Consider the following 14,448-nt stretch of genomic DNA (forward strand, 5'->3'; position numbering starts at 1 on the left):
ATTCCCCCCCCCGGTCTGCACAGCATCTGCCGCGGCGTCCACCTCCACCGCAGAGACCCCTGCAGACCCGCCAGCAGAACAGCGAGCGGAGGAGGAGGAGAGGCTCTCAGCAGTGAGGAGTATCTGGTCAAAGAACTGTGAGGGGCTGACTCCACAGCAGCAAGAGAGTCTATGGCAGGTACTAAAAGAGTTTAGTGACATTTTTGCCCTGAAAGAAAGTGATGTTGGCTTGACACACTTGGTAGAGCACGTCATTGAGACCGGGGATGCCCAGCCTATTAAAGTGCGCCCCCGCCGCCTGCCCCTGGCTCATCAGGAGGCTGCAGACAGAGAGTTGTGTGAAATGATGAAGGCGGGCATCATAGAGCCATCTGATAGCCCGTGGGCCTCCGCGGTGGTGATGGTGCCTAAGAAAAAAAGTCCTAGGATGCGTTTCTGTGTGGACTACAGACCACTCAACAAAGTGACGAAGAAGGACTCTTACCCCCTTCCCAGGATTGATGAGTCTCTCGACTTAGTAGCCGGGTCCTCCTGGTTCTCCACCCTGGACCTGCGGAGTGGCTACTGGCAGGTGCCACTGTCCCCGGAATCCAGACCGAAGACAGCCTTCTGCACTAACAGGGGACTATGGCAGTTCAAAGTCCTGAGCTTTGGTCTTTGCAACGCTCCTGCGACCTTCGAGAGGCTTATGGACAGTGTGCTGGCTGGCGTCCCACGGCAACGGTGTCTGGTTTACCTGGATGATCTTCTAGTGCACGGGAGCTCCTTTGATGCTGCCCTGGATGCCCTGAGACAAGTGTTGGAGAGGGTGGCGGCTGCAGGCCTGAAGCTGCATCCCGACAAGTGCCACTTCATGAGGAGGGAGGTGGAGTTTCTGGGCCACAAGCTGGGTCGTGAGGGCATCAGCACTTTGGAGGAAAAAATTCACACCATTACCGAGTGGCCCACACCAGCAGACCAGAAACAGCTCAAAAGCTTCCTAGGACTGGCGTCTTATTACAGGAGGTTTGTGAAGGGCTTTTCCTCCATAGCCGCACCACTCTTCCACCTGCTGCAGAAGGACCGTGACTTCATCTGGACCCAGGACTGTCAGCAGGCGTTCAACACCCTCCGCAAATCGCTGACAGAGTCCCCAGTCCTCGCCCCCCCTGACCCCACCCTGCCTTTTGTCCTGGACACTGACGCAAGTAATGTGGGGCTGGGAGCTGTGTTGTCGCAGGTTGGGCCGGAAGGTGAGAAGGTGGTGGCGTACTTCAGTCGGGTCCTGAACAGGAGTGAGCGGCGCTACTGTGTCACACGACGAGAGCTGCTGGCTGTGGTGGCAGGGGTGAGACACTTTAAGTACTACCTGTGCGGCACAGCATTTGTTATCAGAACTGATCATGCTGCCCTTCAGTGGCTGATGTCTTTCAGGGAGCCAGAGGGACAGGTGGCTCGCTGGCTGGAGGAGCTCCAAGCCTTCAATTTCACTGTGGAGCACAGAGCAGGGACGCACCATTCTAACGCAGACGCCCTCTCTCGCCGCCCATGTGCTGCAGCTGGCTGCCGTTACTGTGAGAAGCGAGAGGAAATAGAGCGGGAACTCACGACAATAGACGGAGCAGCACAGCTCGCCTGCAGGGCTCTTCTGGTGGTGGATGCAGCGGAGTGGAGGGCACGGCAGGAACAAGACACAGACCTGCTGCCGGTCCTGCAGTGGCTGGAGAAGGGGGAGCAACCCCTTTGGGATGAGGTCACTGGGTTTTCCATCTGTACCAGGGGGCTATGGGCCAAGTTTGCAGCTCTCAGGCTGAAGGAGGGGGTGTTGGAGCGTGCCTGGAAGGATCCTGCCACGGGGGAGGAGAGGTGGCAGGTTGTGGTGCCAAGGTCGCTGAGGTCAGCGGTGCTGGAAGCCTGCCATGGGAGCACTGGCTCCGGCCACTTTGGGGTCTCTAAGACTCTCCGCCGCCTCCGCCAGGGCTATTACTGGGGTCAACAGCGGAGGGATGTGGAGGACTTTTGCCGCAGCTGTGATGCATGTTCCTCACACAAAGGGCCACAGGACCAGTCCCGGGCTCAGCTTCAGCAGCAACCAGCAGGGGCTCCAATGGAGCGAGTAGCTGTGGACGTCATGGGCCCATTTCCTCGCACAGACAGAGGAAACCGCTATGTTCTTGTGGCCATGGACTATTTTACCAAGTGGCCGGAAGCATACGCCATCCCAGATCAGGAGGCTGAGACTGTCGCTGATGTATTAGTGGAGGGGATGTTCAGCCGCTTTGGAACAGCAGAGACCCTCCACAGTGACCAGGGGCGTAACTTTGAGTCCAAGGTATTTGCTGCCATGTGTGAACGCCTTGGGATTAAGAAGACCCGCACCACCCCACTTCACCCCCAAAGCGATGGACTGGTGGAAAGGTTTAACAGGACGCTGGCCCAGCAGCTAGCCATCCTTACCTCAGAACACCAACGGGACTGGGACTACCATCTTCCCCTTATCCTCATGGCCTACAGGTCGGCAGTGCAAGACTCCACCCAATGTACGCCTGCCCTGCTCATGTTAGGGAGAGAGCTGAGAACTCCTGCAGAGTTGGCTTTTGGGAAGCCCCCGGACGCGCCAGAAGCACCACCAGGCCGGGACTACGCAAGGAAGCTGCAGGACCGGCTGGATTCTGCACATTCCTACGCCCGGGAGCAGCTGGCGAAGGCAGGCCTGCGCCAAAAGAGGAATTATGACATCACCACTAAGGGGAGGCACTTCCGTGCTGGGGAGCTGGTGTGGGTCTACAGCCCAAAGAGAAAGAAGGGACGGTGTCCTAAACTGGATAGCAGCTGGGTGGGGCCTTGCAGCGTCCTAGAGCGAGTGGGGGAGGTTGTTTACAGGGTGCAGTTGCCTCCTAGGGGGAGGATAGTAGCGCTGCACAGAGACCGGATGGCCCCCTACAGAGGGCAGTCCCTCCCCTCCTTTCCAGAGGGACGTGTACAGAGCGTCCATGACCCTGCTCAGAGGGGCCCCCGACCGGGGCTGCGTTCCCCTCCCTCGGACTCTTCACCCCAAAGCCCCGACGCTCCGCGCCCACCTCAGGGGCTCAGGAGGTCAAGGAGGGAACGTAGGCTACCACCCCGCCTCAGAGACTGTGTCGTTCCCTCGGGGACGAGGAACTTATTGCTGGGGGGGCAGTGTAACGATGGTTAAGTGTTATTGTACATGTTGGTTATCTTTGCACACTGTTGTTGTTCCTTTAAGATTCATGTTTGGTTGTGCTGCAGGAAGTAGGGAGGGTGGTGTGGAGGAAGGGGTGGGGGGACCTGGGTTCTGTGTTGTGTGGGTGCCAGGCTGAAGAGAGGTGTAGCACGAGGGCGCTCTCCCCTGAGTTAGCAACCCGCTTGCTTATGTGCCGAATAAACGGACAAACTGAGACCCAACCGTCTGGTTCTTGTGAACGTTACAGTATCAACATGGAGCTGGGAAGAACTCAGTCACAGAGGCTGTGACTTTATTACATCATATGGGCTTTAACAGATTACACTGGTAAGTAGCAGCACACCATCGCGAGCCTAAATTCAACTTTGACTCGACCCACTCTGCTGCCTCGCTGCAAGATAAACATCTAATTAATGACTTAGTGAGAAACAGAGTGACCGGTTCTAAACCCTGCCACACAGATGCCAGGGGAGTGAGGTCAAATTATTTAGAGCAGGGATCACACCATAAAAATAGCCCTGTTGTGTTTGCATGGACTGGTTAGCATGTGACGTATGGGAAAAGTTAGCTTTCAGAGCCACTTTTTAATGGGGGAAAAATAAACTTGGCTTATAGGTTGCTGCAACATAGATATTTCAAGTTGCACCCAATCTGTTATGCCTCGAGTAAACAGCATTTATAGTTTCAAACAGAAGCTCCAAGGAAGCCTTTAGGTGTGAAGTATTTTGAAATCCATACGCATCGATTCAGAACGTCAGCTTAGTCTGCGGCATCCTCATGAAAATCCCACGCATATGTTGACATACACTGTCATTAGTCTAATATTCCAAGCTGACCCTCACGCTGCCATCCTCTCTCCCACAAAGAGGACTAAAAGTTGATTGGATTAGAGGAGCTTTAAGGCTAATGATTTCCCACTGTTTAAGAGAATGCCATATGCTGAAAATCAGCTGACAGTGATGTAGAGACGTGGCAATCTGGATGCACCTTAAAAGCCTCATCAGTCTCTAAAATGTTGACAAACTTCATGAAATTTATTTCAACGTGTTGCTGAAACAAATTTCATAAAGTTACGTGTCTTACAACTCACTGAAAGGGTGTTTATTCAATAATGGCAAAACCAGCCTGCCTGCTTCAGTTTCAGCCCCTTCAGAGTGGTTGACAGCTACTTTCAAAATGACACAAGATCTAATGTATAGGCCTTCTGTCTGTCATTTTCTGCAGGAGCTGTAAGCGTCGCCGCTCGGTTGCCGTGGCTAAGGGGAGCGTTTATTTCGCCTGTCTCATCAAATTGTCTTTTTTCACCTCTCATGCATAATGAAAGATGGGTAATAATGCCTGATAGCAGGTATTAATTGCATCACATTCAAAATTAACAGATGGTGTTTACAGCTCAGATTAAGAAGAATGGGATCAAGTAGGCTGCGCATAAATGTTTGAAAGCTGTCGATTAGAACACATCAACAGCCATCCCCTGTAATTTCATACATCGGACCCATGTGGACTGAAATTCTCAGGCTCCTGGCAAAATTGATGGCAATCCTGTCTTGTAGCATCTTGATTAGGGATGGGTACCGGTGTCCAGTGCCATGATGGCACCGGTTCTGACATAAACGGTAGTAACCAGACCGAAAAGCAGCGCACATTTCGGTGCTTTATTTCGGTGCTTTTTTTTCCCTGAGCTGTGATACACTTCTAGCCAATCGTTTTACGTTTCCGAGAATAGTAGGCGGGGCCAGGTACGTACGTTCTGTTAGCGCAGAGCTACAGATTAAAAATGCCCAAGGCGAAGCGGTTAAAGGTCTGGCTGTACTTCACAGCAAAATATGCAAACTCAGCAGCCTGCAACAAGTGCTTTAAACTGATACTGTGATACTGTCAAAGGAGGTAACACCAAGAATCCGATGAAACACCTGGCGACGCATAGCGTTTTTTTAAAAGCCGAGAAATGCGCCGTATTTGATGGCAGCAGCAGCCGTTCTTCTCTGCGTGAGTAGCTTAATGTTGTTCTTGTGTGATTTACGTTGAGTAGGCTAACCACGTTATTACATTAATGCATGTAAGGTGAACTAGGAAACATCATCATAGCTACATGCGGCTGTCTTCTTGTTTGATGGCAGATGCTCCCTTCACCCTGGCCAAAAAGGCTAAAATGACCAAAGAAAAAGTGGAAAACAGTTAAACATGAGAGGTTTTTGGACAAAGTTTGTGTTTTTTCCATTGATTAAGCACTGCTTCCAGCCAAGAGTGATACCATATATGCCCCATAGCTGCAGAAAAGGCTAACATTGTTATCTTTTTACAGAAAAACAGCTGAACATGAGAGGTTTTTGGACCAATTTTGTGTTCTCCATTCTTTAAGCACCGGTTCGAGCACCGTTTAAGCACCGGCACCGTTTCAAAAGTACCGATTTGGCACCGGTATCGGATAAAACCTAAACGATACCCATCCCTAATCTTGATAGTTAAAGGATAAAAAGTGATTATACTTTGCAGCTACCAGTTAGCCAATTTACTGATTTTGGTCCACGAAACAACTGAAAAAAGTGGCTGTCAGGCAACAAGCTGTGATAAAAGCATTAAACCTTTCATTCAAGTTAGGCTCTTCGGGCAGAACTGCACCACTTGATGCTCAAGTTTTTTCACTTTCCAAGATCTCTACAGTGGCAAAATGAGGACCAGTCAACTTGAATTTCTTTTTGGTGAATTGGACAAAGTCACAGGGAACCAGATGTAACAACAGGGTGGGTGGAGTTGGTAAACGCCTGCTCTATTAAATGTGGTGCATCTGTCTGCCTCTGAATTTTATCACAGTATAGAAAGTAAGTAGAAAACCGCCAATAATGTTTATAGAGATATAAGAAGGAAAAAAATAAGAAGTATATTCTTCCTCCCCTCTAGCCACTCACAGATGGCTGCCCCTCCCTGATCCTAGTCCAGAGATTTCTTCCTGTAAAAAGGGAGGAGACTGAATCAGATTCTGATACATTTTGGCAGTTTAAAACTGGTTCTTAATTCACTTCAGTTTTATTTCTGTAGTGCTAAATCACAAAAACAGTCACTTTAAGGTGCTTTTTCATTGGAAGGTGAGGACCCTATGATAATAAATAGAAAATCCCAACAAACAAACCCCCTATCAGCAAGCACTTGGAAGAAAAACTCCCTTTTAACAGGAAGAAATCTCTGACAGAACCAAGCTCAGGGAGGGACAGCCATCTTCCGCAACCAGTTGGGTTGAGGTGAGGGAGGCAGGACAAAAGAAATCCACTGAAAGACAGCATTATATTAATAATAACTAATGATTAAATGCAGACTGGTGTGTAAGCACAGCATTGAAAAGGTGAGTGAACAAGAAACACTCAGTGCATCATGGGAAACCCCCAGCAGCCTAGCATAACTAAGGAAAGGTTCAGGGTCACCTGATCCAGCACCAACTACAAGCTTTTTCAAAAAGGAAAGTTTCAAGCCTAATTTTAAAAGAAGAGAGGGTGTCTCTCTCCCAAATCCAAACTGGGAGCTGGTTCCAGTGAAGAGGGGCCTGAAAGCTGAAGGCTCTGCCTCCCCTTCTACTTTTAAATACTCTACAATGACAAGTAAGCCTGCAGTCTTAGAGCAAAGAACTCTATAGGGATGATGCATTGCAATAAGGTCCTTAAGGTCCCTGGATTTAACAGGGAGCCAACGAAGGGAAGCCAATAGGGGAGAAATATGCTCTCTGTTTCTAGTCCCTGTCAGCACTCTTGCTGCAGCATTTTGGATCAACTGAAGGCTTTTCAGTAAGTTTTTAGGGGAGTCTGATAATAATGTGGTTAGCACCGTTGCCTCACAGCAAGACGCTCCTGAGTTCAACTCCACCACCTGGCTGGGGCCTTTTTGTGTGGAGTCTGCATGTTCTCCCCGTATTTGCATGGGTTCTCTCCGGGTACTCCTGCTTCCTCCCACAATCCAAAGTCATGCAGTTATTGGGGTTGGGTTAACTGATGATTGTAAATTGCTCATAGGTGTGAATATGAGACTGAATGGTTGTCTGTCTCTTTGTGTTAGCCCTGCAACAGACTGGTGACCTGCCCAGGGTGTACCCTGCCTCTCCCATTATGACAGCTGGGATAAGCTCCACCCCCCCCCCCACGACCCTGAATTAAATTACAGTAGTCCAGCCTAGAAGTAAAAAAAAAATAAAAAATGCATGAACTAGTTTTTCAGCATCACTCTAGGCAGGATGTTTCTAATTTTAGAGATATTGCGCAAATACAAGAAAGCATTCCTACATATTTGTCTAATATGCACACTGAACTACATATCCTGGTCTAAAGCAACTCTCCGCTACCCACCTCATCAGATCTCTGAGTTTATCTTGTGCTTTTGTAACATGTTTATGTTACCGATTATAACCATAAATAGAAGTATAAATACAAGCCAAATTACTGAATACCATCTTCGTAGTTCCTGGTACAGTAAGTGCCTCCAGGAGTACATTTTGCCATGATGACACACGCACACAGGCAGGGAGACATGACTCAGAAAAGGAAAAACAACACAAGCCTTGTTGTCGCCGTTGGTAAAAAATCCACATGACATTTCTTTTTTTAAAAAGTGCATTTAGCAGTGAAAAACATACAGCAGCACCAGCACTGACAACAGTCGCCTGTCTTTAGGAATCCACTCATTCCTGCATCAGTTCTGCTGTTGTCATGTGTTTCCTCAGTTTTTTTACAACCTCAAACACTCCTACACAGATTCAGTCCATCATCTGAATATATATAAGTTTTGTGACTTATATTTATTCATAGAGGTACGCCCTGTAATAAAATGGCAGAGGTGGAAAAGTGAAGAGAAGACTGTCCACTGCGGTAATGGTTATAAGCAGCAGTAGTTACAATTATAGGATTCTTTTGGGACAGCTATTAAACACAGAGTAAAATAAAGTATTCTAACTTGTAGTGGTTCAGCACAAAGTGAAACCCAGAAGCCTCAGTTAAAGGATCCACCAGTCACACCAGTTCTGGCACAACTAAGAAGTGACTAGAGATGCAAGGCGGTGGATTAAGGTAGAACTAAATACTTCAGACATGGTTCTTGTTGGCTCGTGCTTACACAACAGTAAGAAACCAGTTGTTACACATGGGCAGCCACCTAAATGAAGCTGATGTTTGGGCTTCCCTCTGGATGTTTCCATTAACTGGTGCTTGGCTACACCAGCTGTCCTGTTACCACAAGAGTAAAACTTACACAGCACATAGGTACAGAAGCCATAAGAAGACAGTCCATTTGTAACACACCTCTTTCCACTTTAGCTGCTTGATGCTTATCTTCAGTGCCTCCAGAGAGGTTTTGGCTTTTGAAGTGTCTACCGTCACAGGTCTCCTCTTCTTTGCAAGCTTGAATCCCTCCTCTCTGCGCATCTCTTCGATGTTTTTGGATGTGTGGATGGTGACATAGTTGCCATTGGGCTCTGACTTCCGCTGCAGTATCTTTCCAGTTCCCTTGACTTGAAGTGTCCGCTCATACCCCAGTCTGTTTAAGTTTTTCTCAGAGGAAACTACAGAGCCTTGCGATGCCACATCAGAAGTGTGTCTCTTGTCCTCTCTGCCGGGCTTACTGCGACTTTTACCTGTTTGTTTGCAGGGAAGAGAGGTGCTGGATGCATCTGTGCTGGTGGGATGATCTGGTGAGACAGAGGCAGAAGGAGAGGAGCCCGGCACCTGCTCTTCTGTATCCACTCCCTCCTTCTCTGCATCTTCGCCAAATGATTTCATTTGCTCGACTTGAACCTTGACATACTGATCACTCATTATGCGAAACGCGATGTGTGACGCCTCTGGCCAGGGCACCGCTGTGCCACAGGGTGCAGTAATCCGACGCCGGCGAGCTAACGGTGTTCAGATACAATGAAGTACGCATTGCTGGCTTAAACGGCCAATTAACAAATGAAAGCCATTTCTCTGCGGTCAGCTCGCTTACCAAATAGAGCAAAGGGATGCCCTCAGACGTACACGTTACTGAGCAAGATAACGCTTGACCATCCCAGGCTTGACAGCTAGCGTGTTAACCGGCTGGTCACAATATTTAACTATCAGCTTCGAGAAGCTAGCGGTTCTCTCGAGCTGGCAGCTAGAGGCAGGCGGCACTTGTAGCCAACACTGCTAGCTCCTTAAAGGGAGCTAAACCCGACGTTAGCCTGTCAAACTTCATTCGGCTAACGCATGGCTCGGAGCCCGGTTAGAGACACTAAGCCTCAACTCATGATAGACTTTATCTTACCAGCAACGATATCTACTTAGCATAGCAGCGCCCAGCGTTACGACGGAGCCCACAGTCCACTGCTCTACGGTATGTGTGTGTGTTGTCCTCCCTGTGTTGTTAAGCAGCAGAAGCCAGTGTACAGCGCGTCGCCCAGCCTCCATCTGGTTTGGAACCCAGCTGATGCTGCCTTTGGGGTTCCTCGTAATTCCCTGTATTCCCATACGGCTCATCACCGTATTATTTGATCAAATGAGAAACGGTCGCTTTTCCCACACCAAGTGGTTTACAATCTGTAGCTTTAATTACGGTGAGTATGTGTGTTTAATAATCTATTAATTCAATTTGGTGATATTGCAAAGCCAGGGGAAAATGCTCTGACAAAGAAAGTCTAAATTCCATTCATAGCGAGGATAATCTGTGCACCTTGAAGCAGGTGCCTTTCCCATGTATTTATCTAGTCTAAAAACCATGTATAGTTGTAAAGCTATGCAGTGACTGTGTGCACTGTGAATAACCTCTTCTTCGATATCAGCACACTTATACACTGACAAATGCTCTGGTTATTCTAGAGCTCGGTCATCTCTCTCCATGACAACAGCAAAAACTCTGCTCCTAACACAAGCGCAACACATTTCCGGAGCACTAGTTTTCCCCAAACTGTTTTCGGAAAAGATACCACTATCTATCAAGGATGGACGCAAGTAATTCCACACCTCATGGATTAAAAAGTTTGCTGGAGAGTTTATCCAGAGCAGCTCTCCTGGCGCAGCCAGATGACATCCCACGGTTCCTGTGTGCACATGTGGAGAACATGATCAAATTCAGCGACGATCAACAGTTAAAAGACATCATCGAGGTCATCTTCCGGTATCAGTGCCAGTGGGGTAAATGCGATGTTTTTAATGTTAAGAAGGAGTGCCCTAATGGAAGTCCTTCTTGTAGAGACAAACTTGGAAGCTTTCTTTCATCGGCTCAGGGCACCTATGTTAAGTTAACTGTATTTCAGTTTATTACCGGGACATAAACACTACAGAATTGTCAGTCAAATTTACTATGACTGAGAGTGTAATTCCTCTGTAATTAAATGGAATTTCAATGCATTTCATTTGAAATTACAACGTAATTATATTTAACCACACATATCTAAAAGGGCTACACTAGAATAAGAGGGTGACAGTTTTTATTTTTATTTATTTATTTTTCTTACAAAAAACAAAGAATACTACTGTAAGTACATGTAAGTACTTTTAAAAACTGCATAAAAGGAATTGTAAACACTGCATAACTTTACATATTTTATAGGAAACAAGAAGTACTTACATTGTAGGTAAATAGTGGATAAATTATTTTAAATAGTGCCTAAACTGTGGGTGTTTTACAGGAAAAGGACAAAGTATTCTGTAGGTATTTTTAAGTAGTAAATTTATAAATTTATGTGGTTTATGGGAAAGAAGAAATAATGCACAGTAAGTCTCTCCCTCTACATATATATATATATATATATATATATATATATATATATATATAGACTTACTACGCATATATATATATATATATTTATACAAAAAGTAAGGTTTGAAAACACTTTTTTCCTCAGGATTCTTTAAGTGCCATGTCCCTGCCTAAACATACACTAGTGTAATATAATGCTTTCAAAAGCTCTCACTCATGTTTTAGGATATATGGGTTACTTTCTTTGCTTTAATTAATCTTTCCTGACCTTTGCAGAGCAAACCTTCTTCAAAGATAAAAGGAACTGGACAGAAACCCCAAGACCATGTTCAGAGAAGTTTCCTATATCCACATCCAGTGCATTCTCTGTGTTCCCCGTGTCATCACCCCCCAGGAAGAATAGCAAGTCTTTAGTTGATGCTCCAAGCCATCATGAGAGTGTGTGTCCAAGTACTAAAGAAGATCAGCTCCACTCCAGAAAGCAGATTCAAAGACCATCTGTTCTGCCAGTACTCCCCACTCAGAAGCCTTCAAAAGGGTCAGGGACAGAAATCAACCAAAGAGTATATCTGCTCTCTGGCTGATTTTCATTACCATAATAAAGACACACATAGCTCACCAGCTGACCAGAGCTTGGGGTCAGTTAGCACCGACAAAGGGCCAACACCACAAAAGGATCTGGGCCTACAAAATTTAAAAGCAAAGCCCGGACCATCTGTGATACAAGTTCCTTACAGACCTAAAGGAGGGTATATAGTAGATCCAGAACTAGAGCCAAAGAGAGGCAGGGCAGGGCCTTTTACAAATAGGGGGGCCTTGCTTTTTGGCAGAAAGAGCAATGTGCTGGACGGCCTAAATGTCCAGAACAATCCTGAGTTGTTATTCGTCAGTCAGTCAGTCAGTCAGTCAGTCAGTCAGTCAGTCAGTCCTCTGAGGAGCATCGATTCTCCCCTGGTTGAGGTGTCTTTACCAAGAGGGATTGACGTGACTTCAGTGTAGCAACTTACATGGCCTTACCTTGTGTATTAAATATGATGCATTCAGTGATGCAGGTGTTTACATCCTTTTTCTTCAACTATATTTCTTTGTCATATCATATTATTTTTTCCTCCCAGATTACAACCTCTGAGTTTTTATGCAAGTCATCCTTCAGCTTTTTCTGAATTATTTCCCTGTGTGTAAAAATGTTTATATTTCGACTTCACCTGCAAAAAATGCCTTTATTTTAAACTCAAACTTAAACTCAAAGAACTTTATTGTCATTGTAGTTATACAACGAAATTTGTTTGGTAGCTCACAGAGGCCAGCAGCAATAAAACAAGAAGCAGCATTGTAACATAATAACCAAGTAAATGTAGTAAAAGTATAAAATATAAAGTAAAAAGAAGGCACTTAGCACAGTAAATAAAAAAAAATAAATAATAAAAAAAATACTAGTATTTACAATATGATTTGATATGATATTTGAGTGCAAACAGTATAATATAATATAACAGTATTTACAATGTGGTAGTTGAGTGCAACGTGAATGTCCCATAAAGTGTCTAAGATAATAAGTATAACAGTATTTACAGTGTGGTAATTTAGTGCAAACATTAATGCCCAGTAAATGACTTTGTACATTAGCAGCAGACATGACATGGGGTAAAGGAGAGAGAGGGAGAGTTACAGTAGCTATTGTGTGTTGGGGGAGGGGTGACACAGGCTACAGCTCTGGGGAAAAAGCTGTTCTTTAGTCTGTTTGTGCGGGTTCTGATTGCCCTATATCTCTTCCCTGATGGGAGGGGTACAAAAAGTCTGTGACCTGGATGGGTTGGGTCCTTGATGATGCAGCTAGCTCGCTTCTGTAAACGGCTAGCATAGGCCGTGTCGAGATTCGGGAGTTTGGTTCCAATGATCCCCTGGGCAGTTTGGATGGTCCAGGTCAGAGCTCGACGATTTTCTGCAGTGCAGCTGAAGTACCACACTGTGATGCAGTAACAGAGGATGCTCTCTATTGTGCTCCTGTAAAAGTTTACTAAGCGCCGGATTGGCACATTTGCTTTTTTAAGTTTTCTTAGGAATAAAAGTCTCTGCTGTGCTTTCTTCACTAAGTGGGATGTGTTAATAGTCCATGTGAGATCTTTTGTTATGTGTAGGCCCAGGAATTTAATGTCATTCACCCTCTCAACTTCCTCACCATTTATGTGGAGGGGTGGTAGTGTTGTTTTCTTGGCTCTTCTGTAGTCTACAATGACCTCCTTTGTTTTGACAGTGTTCAGAATCAGGTTGTTGTTTCTGCACCATTTGATTAGATGTTGGACATCCTCTCTGATTGAGACTTGTTGTTGTCTGATATCCTTCCACTATTGTGGGAATAACTCTCTTAAAAAATGGTTTGGGAGTTTTAAATTGAAATGTAGCATCTGTCTCGTTTGATCACTGAACCTCCTTAACCAGTGCAGTAACTGTGCAAAATAATCTGTGACACTTTGATCTTCTAGAAAGCTGCAGATCATTTGGTGTGTAACGCATCATCAAAAATATTCAGTAGATTCGCTGATCTGTCTGTGATGTTGAAGCGGTCACACCTCACTTTCATCTTTGCTGTGAATACCATTAACATTTCACATGCAGGGAAAGCCACAGCACTGAGCCAGGGGCAAGTGCTACTCTTTATCATACACTGCTAAAAAAATAAAATAAATCAAAGGAACATTTTTTAAATCAGCTTGTAGCATCAAGTCAATTAAACTTGTGCTAGTACCTTTGCTTTGTGTCCCAGCACAGTCCCAAAAACATAGAGGAGACTCCAGGAGACAGGCAGTTACTCTAGGAGAGCTGGTTGCTGATTGGCATTTGCCATAGAATACCAGAATTATCATGTCCACCACTAGTGTCCTGTGTTTTTTACAGATGACTCCAGGTTTACCCTGAGCACATGTGAAAGGGTCTGGAGAAGCCATGGAGGGCGTTACACTACCTGTAACAACAGCAACACCAGTTTGGTGGTCGTTCAGTGATGGTTCAGGAAGGCATATCCAAGGAGGGATGCCCAGACAAAGGCAGCCTTACAATAGAATAGAATAGAATACTTTTTATTTGTCAATTTCTTCAAATGTACTTGCCATACAAAGGAATTGAAATTACGTTTCACACTGTCCCATGCGTAGACATTGACAACAATAAGGTGCAGATGCACAACAAAAACAGCCCTAACAATAAGGTAATAAATAGTAATATAATAATATAAATAGTGCTAAAAGAAATACTAAAATATATATATATAGCAGCAGGTGTGTGCAATTGCAATGCAAGTCAGGAATGTTTTCAGTTCTTGGTTCGGAGAGTGTTTCCTTGTTGGAGAGTGTGCGTGGGGGGGGGGGGGGGGGGGGGGGGTAGAGTCCAATCTGTCTTCCTATACTTCTGCCAATCTGGTGATTCTGCTGGCTGGGAGCCGGGAGGGAAGAGAGTTCAGCAGTCTCACAGCCTGGTGGATGAAGCTGTTGGTGAGCCTGGTAGTGCGGGAGCGGAGACTTCTGTATCTCTTTCCAGAGGGCAGGAGGCTGAACAGACAGTGCGCGGGGTGG

At 45.9% G+C, this 14,448-nt stretch overlaps 1 protein-coding gene and 1 long non-coding RNA gene across 4 annotated transcripts in view; one reads left to right on the forward strand and one right to left on the reverse strand.

Annotated features, from left to right (window-relative positions):
* The window catches only part of ttll11 (tubulin tyrosine ligase-like family, member 11), a 28,573-nt gene extending 18,857 nt beyond the window's left edge, over positions 1–9,716 (reverse strand). Inside the window, exon 1 of one of the 3 annotated variants that reach the window (XR_191150.4) lies at positions 8,464–9,716. Coding sequence is in view for 1 of the 3 variants with exons in the window: in XM_004549837.6 (XP_004549894.3) it covers positions 8,464–8,976 (513 nt within the window). In the remaining 2 variants the exon portion in view is untranslated. The remainder of the gene's footprint in view (positions 1–8,463) is intronic. The other 2 variants (XM_004549837.6, XM_076886667.1) reach the window with 2 other exon arrangements.
* A 296-nt stretch (positions 9,717–10,012) lies between these two features.
* LOC143419538 (uncharacterized) lies at positions 10,013–11,926 on the forward strand. Its single transcript, XR_013099534.1, has 2 exons — positions 10,013–10,311; positions 11,156–11,926. It is a non-coding gene; the product is annotated as an uncharacterized LOC143419538 (long non-coding RNA).
* Positions 11,927–14,448: the final 2,522 nt, after the last annotated feature.

The sequence above is a fragment of the Maylandia zebra genome, linkage group LG7 (genome assembly GCF_041146795.1).
Source record: "Maylandia zebra isolate NMK-2024a linkage group LG7, Mzebra_GT3a, whole genome shotgun sequence".
NCBI lineage: Eukaryota > Metazoa > Chordata > Actinopteri > Cichliformes > Cichlidae > Maylandia > Maylandia zebra.